This window comes from Caretta caretta, chromosome 10 (assembly GCF_965140235.1).
Source record: "Caretta caretta isolate rCarCar2 chromosome 10, rCarCar1.hap1, whole genome shotgun sequence".
NCBI lineage: Eukaryota > Metazoa > Chordata > Testudines > Cheloniidae > Caretta > Caretta caretta.
The window spans coordinates 21,101,730-21,122,243 of NC_134215.1; the positions used below are offsets into that span (position 1 = coordinate 21,101,730).

The 20,514-nt window shown below is 40.1% G+C and overlaps 1 protein-coding gene across 5 annotated transcripts in view; it reads right to left on the minus strand.

Moving 5' to 3' along the window:
- Positions 1-20,514, minus strand: part of CPPED1 (calcineurin like phosphoesterase domain containing 1) — a 95,662-nt gene that overhangs the window by 12,580 nt on the left and 62,568 nt on the right. For 3 of the 5 annotated variants that reach the window (XM_048866496.2, XM_075132757.1, XM_048866495.2), the window contains exon 3: positions 17,612-18,034. The exons of 1 other annotated variant lie outside the window; for it this stretch is intronic. In XM_048866496.2, coding sequence (XP_048722453.2) covers positions 17,612-18,034 — 423 coding nt within the window. The remainder of the gene's footprint in view (positions 1-17,611; positions 18,035-20,514) is intronic. One more of the 5 variants, XM_075132758.1, reaches the window with a different exon arrangement.

The following is a 20,514-nucleotide window of genomic DNA, read 5'->3' on the forward strand; positions in this document are numbered from 1 at the left end:
ACTGAAGCGGTTTCACTTTGTATAAATCATTTAAGTATTTGCTGAGCGAGCGAAAGCAAGACAGACTGACTCTACAGCCAATGATTACGGATGTACACAAGTCTTGTGCAAGTCCCGGCTCCAAGAAATAACTAATTATTTATATGAAGTAGACCAGCTTCAACAGGAGACATTGAGAAAGCCCCACCCCATAAAACCCAATAGTCTGGTTGCTTGGGCACACTCCTGGAGTGTGGGACCTAGGTTCAGTCCCGGTTCCAATTCAGGCAGAATGGAGATTCAAAGCTGATTCTTCCACATCCCAGCTGAGTGGTCTAACAACTGGATGCATAAAGTAAGTGCCAAAAATTCCAACCCTGCTTGCCTTCAGCTGTCTTCTATGGCTCAGAGAAGGACTGGGCCCCACCTGCAATCTTGGCAGGGGAACAACTTGCTTGAGAATCCCATCAGAGATTAGTTATTAGCTAGGGTGCTGAACAGCTTGGCAGTGGCAGGAGATAGGAAGTTTTGCACATGCCCACTGGAGGAAACTCAAGTGTCTGGGATTTAGGGGTTAGGTGGCAGCTGAGTGGGCATTTTCAGAATCTCAGGGAGGGCCCACATGTTGGACTTAGGTGCCTGAAGCTCTTTGTGGACCTGGCAATTGGTGTCTAATTTCAGGCACCTACAGTTGAAAATGTTGGTCAAAAATGCATGTTACATCTTGAACAAGAAAACAGAAACAGGTCTCTGCTGTATTTTAACAGAAGTCTATTTGATGAAACCTCTTTCTTCACTAATGCACAGTTTGGGTTTGGGTTTTTATTTTTATTCACTCATCTACACTTAACTTATTTTTGTTAGTTACCATAAGAAGCCAGTGTGAACTACTCAACGCAATAATACTAAGATGACAAGCAGGCAATTTACTTTTCTCTTACCTTTGATCTTGAACATAAAAAGAATCTTATAAAATGTGTAATGCACTCAAATTTCATTTATTCACTTAGAATGTTTTGCTAAAGTAGTTCTGTCAAATTATTATTTCAGAAATACGTCCTATTAGAAAGAATACTGCATTTTGTCCAGGCAGGCATCATTTAATGTCCTGCTTCAGAATGTCTGGATAAGTTAACTACAATTCTGTATAACTTGCTATGTTCAAAAAGCATGGTGTTGCCCGCTATATTAGAGAAAGTATTGTGATTAAAGCAGTGGATGGTTGCTAATTCTTCATGTTGCAGGCATGCTGTTGATTTCTGAACTAACTGTTAGTAAAACCTCTGGTACCAAGAGAGGAAGTATAAAGCAATCAAACCACTGTGCCAAGAAATGTCCAAGCATTAGCACCTCCACAAGTATACATTACATCAGTTTAATGAAATATATTTTAAAATCAAAATTGTTCTGTAAATATTCTGTGTTTACATAACCTGTTCACAAAAACTAGGACCTGTTACATCAATTACTATTCATGCATAATAGACTATTCGTTAAAAAAAAAGTATATAAAGTGCTCAGGAAAGCAAGACCTTAAATGCACTGGGCAGAGCCAGGAACAGTGCAGGTAGGTACTGAATAAAATTTTATACACTTATCTCTGCTGAGGCTCCCCTAGTCATGACCTGCAAAACTATTGTATCTAGATTTCATATTACACCTATCATTATGATACCAGAATGTCAAAACATTTAAATAAACTGAGTGATCTACAGAGACACCCATTTATGATACTCTTTCCCTCCAGAGGTAGGTAGAGAAGTTCAAACAAATTTGTCATCCCATGTTCTTCTTTCCTCACTGTGAGAAGAAACAGAATTAGGAGGTTTTACTGTTTGGTCAGTTCTCTCTCACTCAGAGAGGGGGTGCGCGCAAATGCATATCGAATGTTAAGTCTAGCTACATATATGGCTTTGTACTGAAGGTGGTTGGATTCATTATTACCCTCAGTTATAGAAAGGTAATGTACATGAAGCTCCAAAGCTGTAGGCTGGCTGTTGAAAAAGCTCTGTCATCTGCTTGGACTAGTCTGGGAACTGGGAACTACAGGCCAGTGAGCCTCACTTCAGTCCCCGGAAAAATCATGGAGCAGGTCCTCAAAGAATCAATCCTGAAGCACTTACATGAGAGGAAAGTGATCAGGAACAGTCAGCATGGATTCACCAAGGGAAGGTCATGCCTGACTAATCTAATCACCTTCTATGATGAGATTACTGGTTCTGTGGATGAAGGGAAAGCAGCGGATGTATTGTATCTTGACTTTAGCAAAGTTTTTGACACGGTCTCCCATGGTATTCTTGTCAGCAAGTTAAAGAAGTATGGGCTGGATGAATGCACTATAAGGTGGGTAGAAAGCTGGCTAGATTGTCGGGCTCAACGGGTAGTGATCAATGGCTCCATGTCTAGTTGGCAGCCGGTGTCAAGTGGAGTGCCCCAGGGGTTCGTCCTGGGGCCGGTTTTGTTCAATATCTTCATAAATGATCTGGAGGATGGTGTGGATTGCACTCTCAGCAAATTTGCAGATGATACTAAACTGGGAGGAGTGGTAGATACGCTGGAGGGCAGGGATAGGATACAGAGGGACCTAGACAAATTGGAGGATTGGGCCAAAAGAAATCTGATGAGGTTCAATAACGATAAGTGCAGGACGGAAGAACCCAATGCACAGCTACAGACTAGGGACTGAATGGCTAGGCAGCAGTTCTGCGGAAAAGGACCTAGGGGTGACAGTGGACGAGAAGCTGGATATGAGTCAGCAGTGTGCCCTTGTTGCCAAGAAGGCCAATGGCATTTTGGGATGTATAAGTAGGGGCATAGCGAGCAGATCGAGGGACATGATCATCCCCCTCTATTCGACATTGGTGAGGCCTCATCTGGAGTACTGTGTCCAGTTTTGGGCCCCACACTACAAGAACGATGTGGATAAATTGGAGAGAGTCCAGCGAAGGGCAACAAAAATGATTAGGGGTCTAGAACACATGACTTATGAGGCTAGGCTGAGGGAACTGGAATTGTTTTGTCTGCGGAAGAGAAGAATGAGGGGGGATTTGATAGCTGCTTTCAACTACCTGAGAGGTGGTTCCAGAGAGGATGGTTCTAAACTATTCTCAGTGGTGGAAGAGGACAGGACAAGGAGTAATGGTCTAAGTTGCAGTGGGGGAGGTTTAGGTTGGATATTAGGAAAAACTTTTTCACTAGGAGAGTGGTGAAACACTGGAATGCGTTGCCTAGGGAGGTGGTGGAATCTCCTTCCTTAGAAGTTTTTAAGGTCAGGCTTGACAAAGCCCTGGCTGGGATGATTTAATTGGGGATGGGTCCTGCTTTTGAGCAGGGGGTTGGACTAGATGACCTCCTGAGGTCCCTTCCAACCTGATATTCTATGATTCTATCATTCTAGTCTTTCATGACCAATGAGAGTTTCATCATCCCACAGAATCATAGGGGCCTGTTTCCTACAACTCCTGCTGATCCAAGTCATGACCATCTCTCAAACAGAGACTAACAATCATGCAGAGATCTGTCAAGATTTATGATGCTGACAAAGTGTCAACTAGCACCAAACTCGATTGAAATGCGATTTTATATCAGGTCTTCAAGACATGAATCAATCAGCTACATCACCATGCCTCTAGTAATCTGAACTGAAAGTACACTCAGATTGTGTACAAATATCTAAGAACACTGACATTCTGATCTGTAGACCGAAGATGAACTTTCATAACCACCTGAACACAAACAAACAGTTCAAAAATTCCTGAACTTCCTTTAAAATAGTGCCTGTCAGGGTTCCCTCCCCACTCTGGGGTATAGATGTGGGGACCCGCATGAAAGACCCCCTAAGCTTATTTCTATCGTAGGTTAAAACTTCCCCAAGGCACAAATCCTTTATCTGTCCTTGGACGGTATTGCTGCCACCACCAAGTGATTTAGACAAACATCCAGGGAAAAGAACCACTTGGAGTCCCTGTTTCCCCAGAATATTCCCCCAAGCCCCTTCACCCCCTTTCCTGGGGAGGCTTGAGAATAATATACTAACCAATTGCCTTTAATAAAAGTACAGACCAGACCCTTTATTTTTACGACTCTAAAATCAGATTCTTAAAAGAAGAACTTTATTATAAAGGAAAAGGTAAAAGAAGCAGCTCTGTAAAATCAGGATGGAAGGTAATTTTACAGGGTAATAAAAAGATTTAAAACACAGGATTCCTCTCTAGGCTCAACTTTGAAGTTCCAAAAACAGGAATAAACCTCCCTTTTAGCATAGGGAAAATTCACAAGCTAAACCAAAAGATAATCTAACACATTTCTTTGCTTTACTTACAATTTTTGTAATCTTAGATGCTCATTTCAAGTAGGGTTTTAGGAGATTTTTTTTTCCTGCCTGGTCCCTCTCTCCGTCCTGAGAAAGCCCAACAAAGAACACAAACAAAACCTCCCCCAGATTTGAAAGTATCTTCTTTTCTTATTGGTCCTTTTGGTCAGATGCCAACCAGGTTATTTGAGCTTCTTAACCCCTTACAGGTAAAGGAGGGATTTTATGCTACCCTTAGCTGTATGTTATGACAGTGTCTAAATACAGGGCTTGAGTCTGATCCCACTAACAATGGGTAAATCAAGAGTAACTCTGCTGAAGTTAATAGTTATCCTAGAATAAAACCATGCCAATAAGAGGAGAATTAAGACTATTTTTAATGGTTCCAATCAATGAAACTGACTAGATTTTGACAAGGCAACAAGATTTGGTAGTTCCAAAGAACTGAGTGGTTTTTTCCCCCTAATCATGCTGTCCGAATAATGGACTTTAAATGAGTTTCTGCATATCAGTTCTGTGAGCAGAGCAGCCTATTAGCAGCATCTTCTTCATGACATTTAATGCCCTAATTATCCTTCATGTGGGAACAAATGATACGGCTAGATTCTCGCTGGAAAGTATTAAGGGAGACTATGCTAGGCTGGGGAGGACGCTTAAGGAAATTGAGGCTCAGGTGATCTTTAGTGGGATTCTGCCTGTTCCTAGAGAAGGGCAACAAAGGTGTGACAAGATTATGACTATCAACAGATGGCTTAGGCAGTGGTGCTATAAGAAGGGCTTTGGGATGTATGGCCACTGGGAGGCGTTCATGGATAGAGGACAGTTCTCTCGGGATGGACTTCATCTGAGTAGGGAAAGAAATAGACTTCTAGGATGGAGGCTGGCACAACTGATTAAGAGAGCTTTAAACTAGGAATTTGGGGGAGATGGTTGGGAGATGTCCAGGTAATCTCCATGCCAGAATTTAGCATTGAGTGGAAAGAAAATGAAGTAAGAGTGGATACAGCCATAGGTAGGAGGAAGGGAAGTGTAGATACAAGTCTAATAGGTTATACTGGTAGTAAAATAACCGTGCCTAATAGGGTACAGAACGTGAGTGAGGCCAAACAGCAAAAATTAAGATGTTTGTACACTAATGCGAGGAGCCTAGGTAACAAAATGGAGGAACTAGAGTTACTGGTGCAGGAAGTGAAACCAGATATTATAGGTATAACAGAAACCTGGTGGAATAGTAGTCATGACTGGGCTACAGGTATTGAAGGGTATGTGCTGTTTAGGAAAGACCGAAATAAAGGTAAAGGTGGTGGAGTAGCACTGTATATCAATGACGAGATAGAATGTAAAGAAATAAGAAGCGATGAAATGGATATGACTGAGTCAGTCTGGGCAAAAATTAAATTGGGGAAGAAAACTATTAGAGCCTCCCCTGGGATAGTGCTTGGGGTGTGCTAGAGACCACCGGGATCTAATTTGGATATGGATAGAGCCCTTTTTAATGTTTTTAATAAAGTAAATGCTAATGGAAACTGTGTGATCATGGGAGACTTTAACTTCCCAGATATAGACTGGAGGACGAGTGCTAGTAATAATAATAGGGCTCAGATTTTCCTAGATGCGATAGCTGATGGATTCCTTCAGCAAGTAGTTGCTGAACCGAATAGAAGGGATGCCATTTTAGATTTGGTCTTGGTGAGTAATGAGGACCTCATAGAAGAAATGGTTGTAGGGGATAATCTTGGCTCAAGTGATCATGAGCTAATTCAGTTCAAACTGAACAGAAGGATTAATAAAAATAAATCTGCAGCTAGGGTTTTTGATTTTAAAAGGGCTGACTTTCAAAAATTAAGGAAATTAGTTAGGGAAGTGGATTGGACTGAAGAATTTATGGATCTAAAGGTAGAGGAGGCCTGGGATTATTTTAAATCAAAGCTGCAGAAGCTATCGGAAGCCTGCATCCCAAGAAAGGGGAAAAAATTCATAGGCAGGAGTTGTAGACCACGCTGGATGAGCAAGCATCTTAGAGAGGTAATTAAGAAAAAGCAGAAAGCATATAGGGAGTGGAAGAAGGGAGGGATTAGCAAGGAAAGCTACCTTATTGAGGTCAGAACATGTAGGGATAAAGTGAGACAGGCTAAAAGTCAAGTAGAGTTGGACCTTGCAAAGGGAATTAAAACCAATAGTAAAAGGTTCTATAGTCATATAAATAGGAAGAAAACAAAGAAAGAAGAAGTGGGACCGCTAAAAACTGAGGATGGAGTGGAGGTCAAGGATAATCTAGGGATGGCCCAATATTTAAACAAATACTTTGCCTCAGTCTTTAATAAGACTAAAGAGGATCTTAGGAATAATGGTAGTGTGATAAATGGGAATGAAGATATGGAGGTAGGCATTACCATATTTGAGGTAGAAGCGAAACTCAAACAGCTTAATGGGACTAAATCGGGGGGCCCAGATAATCTTCATCCAAGAATATTAAAAGAATTGGCACAAGAAATTGCAAGCCCATTAGCAAGAATTTTTAATGAATCTGTAAACTCAGGGGTTGTACTGAATGATTGGAGAATTGCTAACATAGTTCCTATTTTTAAGAAAGGGAAAAAAAAGTGATCCGAGTAATTATAGGCCTGTTAGTTTGACATCTGTAGTATGCAAGGTCTTGGAAAAAATTTTGAAGGAGAAGGTAGTTAAGGACATTGAAGTCAATGGTAAATGGGACAAAATACAACATGGTTTTACAAAAGGCAGATCGTGCCAAACCAACCTGATCTCCTTTTTTGAGAAAGTAATGGATTTTTTAGACAAAGGAAATGCAGTGGATCTAATTTACCTAGATTTTAGTAAAGCATTTGATACCATGCCACATGGGGAATTATTAGTTAAATTGGATAAGATGGGCATCAATAGGAAAATTGAAAGGTGGATAGGGAATTGGTTAAAGGGGAGACTACAACGAGTCCTACTGAAAGGTGAACTGTCAAGCTGGAGGGAGGTTACCAGTGGAGTTCCTCAAGGATCAGTTTTGGGACCAATCTTATTTAATCTTTTTATTACTGACCTGGGCACAAAAAGTGGGAGTATGCTAATAAAGTTTGCGGATGATATAAAGCTGGGAGGTATTGTTAATTTAGAGAAGGACAGGAGGATCTGGATGACCTTGTAAACTGGAGTAATAGTAATAGGATGAAATTTAATAGTGAGAAGTGTAAGGTCATGCATTTAGGGATTAATAACAAGAATTTTAATTATAAGCTAGGGACGCATCAATTAAAAGTAACGGAGGAGGAAAAGGACCTTGGAGTATTGGTTGATCATAGGATGACTATGAGCTGCCAATGTGATATGGCTGTGAAAAAAGCTAATGCGGTCTTGGGATGCATCAGGCGAGGTATTTCCAGTAGGGATAAGGAGGTTTTAGTACCGTTATACAAGGCACTGGTGAGACCTCACCTGGAATACTGTGTGCAGTTCTGGTCTCCCATGTTTAAGAAGGATGAATTCAAACTGGAACAGGTACAGAGAAGGGCTACTAGGATGATCCGAGGAATGGAAAACTTGTCTTATGAAAGGAGACTCAGGGAGCTTGGCTTGTTTAGCCTAACTAAAAGAAGGTTGAGGGGAGATATGATTGCTCTCTATAAATATATCAGAGGTATAAATACTGGAGAGGGAGAGGAATTATTTAAACTCAGTACCAATATGGATAAAAGAACAAATGGATATAAACTGGCCACTAGGAAATTTAGATTAGAAATTAGACGAAGGTTTCTAACCATCAGAGGAGTGAAGTTTTGGAATAGCCTTCCAAGGGAAGCAGTGCGGGCAAAAGATCTATCTGGCTTTAAGATTAAACTCGGTAAGTTTATGGAGGAGATGGTATGATGGGATAACATGGTTTTGGTAATTAAATATTCATGGTAAATAGGCCCAATGGCCTGTGATGGGTTATTAGATGGGGTAAGATCTGAGTTACCCAGGAAAGAATTTTCTGTAGTATCTGGCTGATGAATCTTGCCCATATGCTCAGGGTTTAGCTGATCGCCATATTTGGGGTCGGGAAGGAATTTTCCTCCAGGGCAGATTGGAAGAGGCCCTGGAGGTTTTTTGCCTTCTTCTGTAGCATGGGGCACGGGTCACTTGCTGGACGATTCTCTGCTCCTTGAAGTCTTTAAATTATGATTTGAGGACTTCAATAGCACAGATATAGGTGTGAGGTTTTTTTTGTAGGAGTGGTGGGTGAAATTCTGTGGCCTGCGTTGTGCAGGAGGTCAGACTAGATGATCATAATGGTCCCTTCTGACCTAAATATCTATGAATCTATGAATAGACAACGTGTAGTTTATCTTCAAATGATACTTAACAATTGTTGCAAAATTTTGATAACTCTGCATTTATTGAAAATCTTGACCATGAAGTTTTAAAAGATCCCTGTTTTTATTCTAACCAATATAAACATTAGATTATGTTGCTTTGACTCACACTTTCAGACAATATGTATTATCCAGTGGGACACCTAAAGGAAGAATAAAATTCCTTCAGAAAGTAGAATGTAGTGTATATAATTCAAAACGCTACCTTTTAAACACACTTTATATGGATGCTTGATCAAGTAAAAAAAAAAAGTATCACATTTTGGAGAAATGAAGCAACCTGCAGTGCACTGTTCTGACAAGAAATTATATACAAGCCTGAGCTTTTTGGTCCTGAGAAAATCCCCCTCCTTCAATCAGTCATGTTTAGTTTCACAACAACTAACTACAACATTTCTCAGAGTAGCAGCCGTGTTAGTCTGTATTAGCAAAAAGAAAAGGAGTACTTGTGGCACCTTAGAGACTAACACATTTATTTGAGCATAAGCTTTTGTGAGCTACAGCTCACTTCATCGGATGCATTCAGTGGAAAATACAGCGGGGAGATTTATATACACAGAGAACATGAAACAATGGGTGTTACCATACACACTGTAAAGAGAGTGATCACTTAAGGTGAGCTATTACCAGCAGGAGAGCGGGTGGGGGGGACCTTTTGTAGTGATAATCAAGGTGGGCCATTTCCAGCTGCCCCCTGCCATGTACATTGGTCAAACTGGACAGTCTCTACATAGAAGAATAAATGGACACAAATCAGACATCAAGAATTATAACATTCAAAAACCCGTCGGAGAACACTTCAATCTCTTTGGTCACAGACCTAAAAGTTGCAATTCTTCAACAAAAAAACTTCAAAAACAGCTCCAACGAGACTGCTGAATTGGAATTAATTTGCAAACTGGACACAATTAATTTAGGCTTGCATAGAGACTGGGAGTGGATGGGTCAATACACAAAGTAAAACTATTTCCCCATGTTTCTTCCCTCCGCCCCCCCGTTCCTCAGATGTTCTTGTCAACTGCTGGAAACGGCCACCACTCTCCTGCTGGTAATAGCTCACCTTAAGTGATCACTCTCGGTACAGTGTGTATGTTAACACCCATTGTTTCATGTTCTGTGTGTATATAAATCTCCCCACTGTATTTTCCACTGAATGCATCCGATGAAGTGAGCTCTAGCTGTAGCTGAAGTGAGCTGTAGAGACTAAATTGGTTCGTCTCTAAGGTGCCACAAATACTCCTTTTCTTTTAACTACAACATTGAGGAATGTAGAAGTGGCCAGACCAGAATGTTAAAGGATTAGAAACAATTACAGAACATCTAGGTAGCTAAAATTTAGTTACAAATTAAATCTTCAGTACCCTGAAATGTAATGTATGACGGACGAGGAAAGGTTTCATCTTTGAGTAGAAGCCACATATGAACATCCTAAAGAAGTCTATTCCCCTGTCAGCAAGAGAGCGGAGTGAGGTTATTTAGAACTTTAAAACTGCAGCACCATCTTCTTCTAATGAAATATAGTCTTACTTACAAATAAACCCTTTAGAATATCAGTTTTGCAGCACCAGGGAAAAGGGGTCAGGATGATTATGATATAATTGCACTGTAGTGGAACAGAGGAAGTCAGTTGTGTGTAATGCATCATAAGCCCTGGAAGGGTAATTCTATCACAATAATTAGACCCCGGTCCTGCCTTATTGTTTAATTACACTTCTGTGATTCCAAGCCCCCCCCGCCCCAGTACTGTTCTACTCTTATTTTCCCTTAATAATGGAATGAGTGCAAGAACTGTGTGATGCTAGTGCCTTTAGCCAGCCTTTACAGGCTGGAAGAAGGAAGGGCTATGTCTCCACATGGACCAACAGAATTGGCTGGCCATTAAGTTGAGCATTCTCTATACCTTTTTAAAGGGGGGGGGGGGGGGGTAGGACAGGGAGTGCATGCCAGAGAGCACAAAGACTCTGGAATCGCTCCCACCCTTGACGTGGGTGAGTCTATAAGGAACAATCCAGCTCTTAACCTCAGACTGATTATCTTCATCTTTATATACACTGTTGCCTAATATAAAGGCTATTTGTCTATTTCACCTTCAAATATATATATATTTTTAAACCACAAGATAAATGTCAGGCTTTCCCCCTTTTTTAATTAAAAACACCACCACCACCAGCAGACCTTCCTTGCTTGCTGTTTTACGAAGAGGTTTTCTTCAACTCTGCATTTCTAAGCAGCACTCTCTTGGGCACAAAATCATCTTTTCAAAATCTCTCACATAACACTGTCTGTAATCTTGGTGTCATCCCTGACCACAAACTCCTCTTCCCTAATCTCTTTGGTCTATAAATCTGCTCACTAAACTAGTTCCCAGTTCAACAAAACTTTTAATTACATTTGTGTTCTGCTGAATTAGGGCTATCGGCAATCACTTTACTGGGTGAAGCACTTACTAATCTAAGCAGTCCCACCAACCTCGTTGCTCGTGTATGCAGAGTACTAAGTGTTTGCAGGATGAGTACTTAAATTGAACTGTAGTTACATTTTCAAGTCACAAATATATGTAATTTACTGACAAAACTATACTTATTTAAATAAAATAGAGTCACAATTAATTATGCTTTGTACAAAATAAACAATTGTTCAGTTTTAAGAAACAATATATATTTGTTCAAGTAATATGAACTAAGGGCCAAGTTTTCAGCGTGACCTGCACCCAGCCTTTCACATACAAAACTGTGTACACATACACTTGAGCCTGCACTTTTCAGGTGCAAACACCTGTGAACGCACTATAAAAATTTGAACAGCTGAGCACGCCTACAACTCCTTTAGAATCCATTGGCTCCAACTGATATTGCAGGTGCAAATCCTAAAATGCACAAGCGTTAGGGTAGGTCAAATATGTTTTCACTCCATATGTTTCACATAGGTTTTCTTCACCTTCACTGAGCGAGAGAGAATGTGTGCGCACATAAGGGAGACTGGCCTTTTCAAACAGAGGTCTAAAACTCAGAAGTTAAAGCATTATAGTTTCAGAAACAAATTTCTATTTGCTGATAAAAACTGTTTTGGATTGAGCTAATCTACTATTACATTCAAAACCAAAAATCTCTGACTATAGGCAGCAAAATGGATAATTTGTTAGATATATAGTTATCTGTACGGTTTAACTTCATAAAGTAATAATACACATTTACAAGTGCCAGATTTTCAATTTATAAATATTTATCATAAGGACATGATTTTATCCTTAATTAGCTCAACTGTTAAGGACACGTCTAATGTGAGAAATGTAATTCAGCATTTTGCACCAGATGTAGCTTCTGTCAGTTCGTCTTTTATCTTTGTTTGTAATGAATGAGATATTGAAATCAGATTAAAAACATGTTAAACATGCAACTGATTATTAGAGTAACCGCACCAAATCTGAGCTCTAAACTTGAAAAGGATATTGAGGTTTCTGAAATCAAGTTAATTAATCTGAAGAAACTTTATGCAATATTTGAATGCTAAAACACCATTTACTTCCTAAATATCTCCATGTACTTTTTCTTCATTTATAGTATAACCAAGTTTACCTATTGCTATATAGCCCTTTATTAAGTGCAAATGTCTTCCCTATTTCACTTTCCCTGGCAATTTCTTCCCCGCCCACCCCCAACATTAAAATTGCTTTTTGGTATGAGAGAGACAGACAGACAGACTTAAAAACAGGAAAAATATTCCAAGTTCAGACAAAAATATCTTGTTAACCTTTACAGAAGAGAATTCTTTACTAGAATTTTTCATCATTACAAACCATTTTGTATAGTATTTCAAGTCATTCCCACTGAGGCAGAGAAAAGTAGTAGAACACTGGCAGGTGAGGGCGTGGAGGGGTGTTAAAAACCTTTCATTAAAAAGACAGAATAATTTTCTCAGATTAGAGTCAGAAAATTAGAATAAATATTAAGTGATCAAAAGGTTAACCTCCTTAACCTGCAAGAGCCAGAGTGTCTGGGTTTTTTTTTCAGAAAATAAGCAGAGTACACTGGGACTTTGTTATCTATTGTCTCTCTCTTTCCTCCATGTATGTATGAGGTGAATTATATGGGGGAAAACCAATTTCATAACCAAGGGTGTGCTGAAATTGATTAATTCTTGGGAAAAGCATAAAGATAGAAAATAACTGGTGTCACTACACATCTGTGCTACCATGATAACTGTTTTTTATACTCCTACAAAGAAGGCTCTTCAAGAGAATAATAAAAATAAAAAAAAAGGAAGCAGAATGCATCTGTTACTAAGGAAACTCAGCCACAGAGAGTTCTGTTTTTGAGTCAGAGAATTTTTCACAGCTTATTTAGTTAAGCTGTTGTATTGCTAGCTTTCTAGCGCTTTATCCTCATTTCATTTGTTTAATTAATACAAATGTAGTAAGTGATCCGAACACAATGTGGCTCTTATTATTTGGGAGTGGGTGATTTGTTCAATAGAGTGGTCTTTCATTACTGTCTCTTTTTCCCATAAATTAAAGCTATCTTGGTGCTCTGATAAAGTTTTAACATATTTAAAGTATAGACATTTTAAGTACAGCTACCAATAGATTATTATGAAATATCACTGAAAGAAGAGAGACTATAAAAAAGCCAGGGATGCACCAAGTTAAATACAACAGCCATGTACTATTTAATGTTATCTTTAAATTAATTAACTCTGTAAAACATTATCTGAAGAGATGGCTCTTTGAAGTGTTAACATGGTTGCAACCAGCCAGAAAATAGGAATGATTGACCTTTATATACTGATAAAGGTTTCAGTCAACCAAGTTTCAGTTTAATGGCAGGATAAGACTATGCAAGATGTAGTTTTGTGAAATACTCTGATAGGGAGAAGCACTGTATAACGTGAACTTTAAAAGGCAAGTGGAATGCTAATTTTCAGTAACACTATTACTCTGGGGGAATTCTGCACCACTGTGCGTGCATAATTAATGAGCAGTGCATACTTTTAATATTTTGCGCAGAAAAAAGCTTGTGTGGGAATGTTGCGGCAGTTCCACCTTTTGCCCACCAGAGAGCATTGTGGTGCTAGAACACAGCAGCTGCTCCAAGCCAGCTGGGGAAGAGAAAGAGCTGGTCTTCTTCACAGCACCCGTTGTGGGGAGCTATGGGGAGACAGACAGCCTGGGCTGCTGAGGGGTCAGATGGGGCTCATAAAGGTTAGTGGGGGAGGACAGACTGGGGCAGGGGCTGAATGGGAGCTGAGGTGCAGAGCCACATAGGTAAAGAAAGAGGGAGGTGCAGAGCTACAGGGGGCAGGAGGTGACTGAGAGGGGGCACAGAGTCACATGGGGACAGGGGGAAGGGGTGCAGGGCCATAAAGGAACAAGCGGGTGGCTGAGTGGGGGCACAGAGACACCTGGGGGTACAGGGGGTGCAGGGCCATAAAGGAACAAGCGGGTGGCTGAGTGGGGGCACAGAGACACATGGGGGTACAGGGCCACATGGGAGTACAGGGGCAGATGTGCCTGACTGAATGGGAGAGGCTAGAGGTCAGCCAGCATCTACATGGGGAAGCTCCCTAGCAGTCCCTCTCCACCCCCGCAACCTCTTCCATACTTGTCCCACCCATACCCAACAACCCTCCAAGTTCATACCTAGGCTCCTTCCCAGAAATTATTTCCCTCTCCTTCAGCTCCTTCGTTAACCCGGACTCCCTCAAACCCTTTTCACTGCTTCTGAGGGGTGCAGGAAATACAGTTCTGTATTGTAGTTTAAATGAATTATTATTACTCAGAGTTCTGTATTAATATGCCTAGTAAAGGAATCTGTTTGTCAAAAAACATTTTCTGATTATTTTTTGTTGTCTGTATTGCTACAGACATACTTGCTGATAGGTATTTTGAAACAAATGACCAAAAATAATTGAAACTGTTGTGATTAAATTGTGTTATTTTGACAAATAAAATATGCAGAATATTGCAGAATTTGAAAATACTGTGCAGAATTTTTAATTTTTTTGGTACAGAATTTCCCCAGGAGTATATAATGCACTAGTGCTTAATACAGTATCATTTACAATGAAGGCATTTTACATAAATTAATTTTGATATCAAAGGAATAATGCCACAATTATAAAATGGTACCAAATGTTAGTAAGTCAACTGAATGAAAATGAACTTGGAAGACAGCAATGACTCTACATTAATGCTTATTTACCTCCGGGAGACTTATGACACCCATTTCATTTTAGGCCTTGTCTACACTGCAGAGTTTTATCGCTATAATTAAAGCACTTTAAACTGCTATTCCATGTCCACACTGCTCGTTGTGTCGGCAGAGTACATCCACACTAACAGCTCTCGCATTGGCATAGAGAGCAGTGCACTGTGGGTAGCTATCCCACTGTGAAACTGGCCACAGGGTTCTTTGGGAAGGGTTTTCAATGCCTCATGGGGCAGGTACAGCATCACATGATGCAGGTTGCACAATCCTATCGTTCCATGGGCATCGTGCTAGATTGCCAGCCGCTTTTCAACTGAAGTGTGCGGGGGGAAGCACGTGATGGGGAGTGTGTGTATGTGTGTGTGTGTGGGAGACAGACAGAATGTGTGTCGGGGGAGTGTGTATGTGAGAGAGACAGAGTGTGCGTCGGGGGAGAGGGAGTGTGTTGGCATGCTGTCTCTCTAAGTTCAGCCAACCACCAAAAGCAACCAGTCCTGAGGCGGTGAAGGGGGACACCCCCAACATCAGCCCCCGCCTGCCTGCACAGCAGTCTCACACACATACACACACGCCTCTGCCTGCTTGCCTGTGTGTTCCATAGTGCGGGAGAAAGCAGCATTCCACATTAATGATTTCCTCTTTGCTGCCGGAGCTGAGCGGCATGCTTAGCTGTCAGAACTTCACAGAGCTCTGAAAGGGAAGGGGTGCCTTCCTGTGTAGCAGAAATGCAGGTCAGCCAAGTTCAAAACAGTGAGGAGAGAAGTCATGACCGACATTGTGGGATACTGGGGGAAGCCAGTTACAGTGATATAATGAACGGCAGCATCTACATGGACACTTTGTCGCAAAAAGCTCTGTGCCTCTCATTGAGGTGGTTTTATTTTGTTGCTGAAATTGAAGAGTTTTGTTACCAAAAGTGGCATTGCAGCATGTACACCTCCATTGTTTCGTCGCCAAAAGCTGCCTTTTGGCGATAAAACTCTGCAGTGTAGACAAGGCCTAAGTAACACTATCTCACACATACATTTTTAAACACTTTAAAACAAATGTACAAGTATTTACCTGATTAAAGATATTTCCTATTAAACTAGTACTGATATGAACAGCTCTTTAAAAAACTCCATAAACAGATATGCATATTGTATTTTTCTTAAAAAATGCTAAACAATTTAATTCACAAAGATTAAAAAGGACAAAATGGAAAGGTTATATTTTGTACAAGAACCTCCACTATGATCTTCCAGGATAGTCTTGAAAGAGGATACTTTTCCTTATACTCTTATATTATTTCCCATCCCTCTGGGACATTTTATTTCATATTAGGGTCAGGTTGGCAGCAGGGATCTAATAACTAAAATAAAATGTGGCAGAGTATGATTTTGTAATAACGCATCTGTGAGGTATATTGCAATGTCAGTGAATCTCTGTGATAGAAAAGGTTTAAATTTTAACAGTACCAAGGGATAACTTTGGGTTTTGTTTTGTTTTTTAAAAACAAATGTATTTTAAAATGTTAAAATTCAAAGATGCTTGCTGAACTACTGCGATAGTTTCTGGGCTTGGGAAATAAAATATTGACAATTACTTTTGCAGGGAACACACACACCCATAGGCATAGACTTTAATACCCCTCAAAACATGTATGTGAAATTCTGGGTCATTGTTTTAGAACAACCATACCTATTCTTTTTTGTGACTGGTTCACGCAGAGTGCGTTTTAAAAATGGACAATGACTCTGAAGTGATCAAGGTAAAATACATGGTGATATGCAGCAATGACATTTCATTGTGACAGCAGCTCTTCTTTTTATGGGGAGATGTAAAATGGGAGGTGTCCTGCCCGGCTCACAAAGTTGAGCTGACCTGCCTGAAACTACTCTTTACCATAGGTAAACCTTTACACCTGTCAGATCAAACAGATTTGTCAATCACATCATTCTAAACCAGACTTGAATCAGTATTATCTGGTGCTTCACTTGTATGGGATACAGCCTATTCTCTGGATCTAATTTTAAAAAATATTTATATATTATACACAAACACACACACACACACACATAGCAGTGGGAGGCTTCAACCTGTGGATACTGTCCATTCACACAATCAAGCATCTTGGGACACATCTCTCTTACACTCTTGTCAAATAGGCAGTCCAAACTAATGGCTGTCAAGGAAGGATTATTTGTTTGTTTTTCTTTTTTTTTTGGGGGGGGGGGGGAGAAAGTTTACCTACTGTATGTAGTTCATTTGTGTTACCCCAGTTAACCTCATTCTTTTAAATGCTATACAAAGGAGTTTCTGCCCTGAAGAGCTTACTGTTTAAAAGATAGAACCTGTAAAAAGGTAGAGGAAAGAGAGACGAAACACACTCACCCACCCCGTGATATTAGTCACACATCTTTTTTATATATAATAAAAAAAAATAAAATATGTAGTAATATGTAGTAAGATAATAAAATGCATCCCCAGATGCTCAGATCTTTCTCCTTTTCAATTTTAACGGTCACTCCTACTTAATTTCTATTCTACTGATAAAAATATAACATACTGCCCAACTAGTACACATTTACCTCTAACTGCTATTCTTTTTAAAAAGGCTAAAAGTAAAAATTTCCCTTCCTATGCCAAACCCAAAACAAAGCTCTTAACCCAAACGCCACCCAATGTCCACTTATTGTATCCCAGGGTATGAGCTGTTCACATCATAGTGCTGAAAAGAAAAATCAGTTAAATGCAAGTAGCAGCGATACCTGCTTTATGAAACTTTTCCATCAGCTCCTGCCGAACCGACTTCTCCAAGTTAAAATAGTCATGGTCTTCATCCGGGTTTTGTAGAAATAGAGGAATATGCTGAAATACTATTACATGTTTACACGTCTGTTTTTCAGCTACAGCCAGTTGTGCATCAAGCCACTCATCTTGGGCCTGCTTTAACTCAGGACATTTAGAGGAATCAAAATATAACTGTGAGTTAAGCACAAGAAAGAAAACTCCTCCAACCCAAAAACTGAAGTAATCATCTCCCCAGTGCTTGCAATAATCATCTATTGTTTCAGGTGTTGGAACATTGCCGATATCATGATTTCCGCTGACAAATACCAATGGAATGTCTTGGTCAATGTTCTTCAGGACATTTTTCAAATCTTGTTCTTGGTCCTTTCGCCACTGAGTTCCTATAAAAAGAATGGAGTTATTTTACCTTTTATGTTTATGCTACACTCTTCTACCACCACCACTTAAATTTTGTTAATACAGACAGCATGGACAGTAAAACCAAATGACACTGCTATCCAGATAAAGCAAATATGCAGCAGACAAAATGTATAATGTTATTCTTTAATTATATTTTTAAGGTATCCATCAGTCATCTAAGCTTGACGCCTTCTCTACTGTCTGTTTCCTTCATGCCTCCCTCCTTCCTTCCATGGCCAGTATTCTGCCATTCTCTATACCTTTCAATGCACAAGACTGCCGAAGACAATTTACAGATTGCCCAACAGTAGATGCCATAAGGATGTGTGGTCAATATTCTGCATCAAACACATCATCTCTCTCCCCTTTTTTCCATCATAAGAACAGCCATACTGGGTGAGACCAAAGGTCCATCTAGCCAAATATCCTGTCTTCCGATAAGGTGCCCCAAAGGGAATTAATAGAACAGATAATCATCAAGTGATCCATCCCCTGTTTCCCATTCCCAGCTTCTGGCAAACAGGGACTAGGGAAATCATACAGACTGATGATCCATTGAGGAAAATGCAGAATCATTGGAAGGTGTCATTCAAGTTCGTGTACAAGGTAGCAACTGATGAAACGTCTGGTTTATACTTCATAGGTAGGTAAAAGAATGGAGTTTTTGTTCATTACTAGAACTGCTTCAGCAAAAACAATTAGTGTCTTGTAGAAACTCATTTAGATTGTTAAAACAGTCTTGTACTATTACTAAAACATGGGATTAATTTCAAGGAGGGGTAATTGTGCACTTTACCAATTTGTTTTCCTCCCCCCTCACGTCTGACTTATAATATGCTTGTCTAAAATATTTATCATTCTGCTGACACGAAGTCCTATTACTCTTGGGATGGGTATATTTAAACACTGGAGAAATATACATGATGTCATGAAAAGTTAGGAAAATGTCTTTTTGAAGGGTGTTTGTTTATTTTACATTAAATAAAAGGATAGAAAAACTTTGTTCTACATTTGAGAAAAGAATACTTTTTATATATAGAGAGAGTTGCTATTATAAATGAATTAAAGTATTACATTTCTAAAAAAAAAGGTATATATTTTACCGCAGGGAACAATGTTACAAAGGTAAATTTCACAGTTGGATTTTAGAAACCAAGAAGCCATTTTTATAAAACTGGGATTGGATTTTTATAAGTCTTTATTTACAAGGAGGTCTGAATTGAGACTCACATTGCAGCAGTGACCATAAATGCAACAACTATGCAAAACATGTTCACTTAAACAAATTTAGAACTCTCAACTACATAGATTTTATATAAAATCTATTACACAGGTTTTTTTAATTGCACCTATCACTATAAGGTTTATACAATTCTTTTTCATGCTTCTTCAAAGTTTCTAGAATCTGAATGCTGATATAGCCTTGACTTAAAAAAAAACAAAACAAAAAAAACGGTTACTCACCCTTTTTGTAACTGTTGTTCTTTGAGATATGTTGCTCATATCTATTCCAGTTAGGTTTGTGCGTGCGCTGCATGCACAGAAGTTGGAAACTTTTCCCTAGCCCTACCCGTCAGGCCGGCTGTGGAGCCCCTAGAGTGGTGCTGGTATGGTGCTCTATATATGACCTGCCGGCCCAACCCCCGTTCAGTTCCTTCTTGCCAGCAACTCCGACAGGGGAAGGTGGTGGTGGTGGTGGGGGAGAATGGAATAGATATGAGCAACACATCTCAAAGAACAAGTTACAAAAAGGGTGAGTAACCGTTTTTTCTTCTTCGAGTGCTTGCTCATATCAATTCCAGTTAGGTGACTCCTAAACCTTATCTTGGAGGTGGGGTCGCAGTCAAGGTATTGCAGACTGAAGAATCGCCTTGCTGAAGGCCGCATCATCACAAGATTGATGGACGATGGCATAGTGCGACATGAAGGTGTGCACTGAAGCCCATGTGGCAGTCCTGCAGATTTCCTGGAGAGGTACATGTGCCAGAAAGGCTGCAGGAGGCTTGAGCTCTTGTGGAGTGAGCTGTAACAGCAGGCGGAGGGACATTTGCCAAGTTATAACTAGCACGAATACACATTGTGATCCATGAAGATACCTGCTGGTAAGAAACCAGCACACCTTTCATTCGTTCCACTATAGCGATGAACAACTGGGTTGTCTTGCGGAATGGCTTTGTTCGATCTATGTAGAAGGCGAGCGCCCTTCTGACATCCAGTGAATGCAGCTGCTGCTCTCAAAGATTAGCATGCGGTTTTGGGTAGAAAACCGGCAGGAAAATATCCTGGCTGACATGGAAACGGAATACAACTTTTGGTAGGAAAGCTAGATGAGGCCTAAGCTGAACTTTGTCCTTATGGAAAATGGTATACGGTGGCTCACACGTGAGAGCCCGTAGCTCAGAAACACGTCGTGCTGAGGTAATGGCCACTAGGAAGGCAACCTTCCAGGAGAGATAGAGGA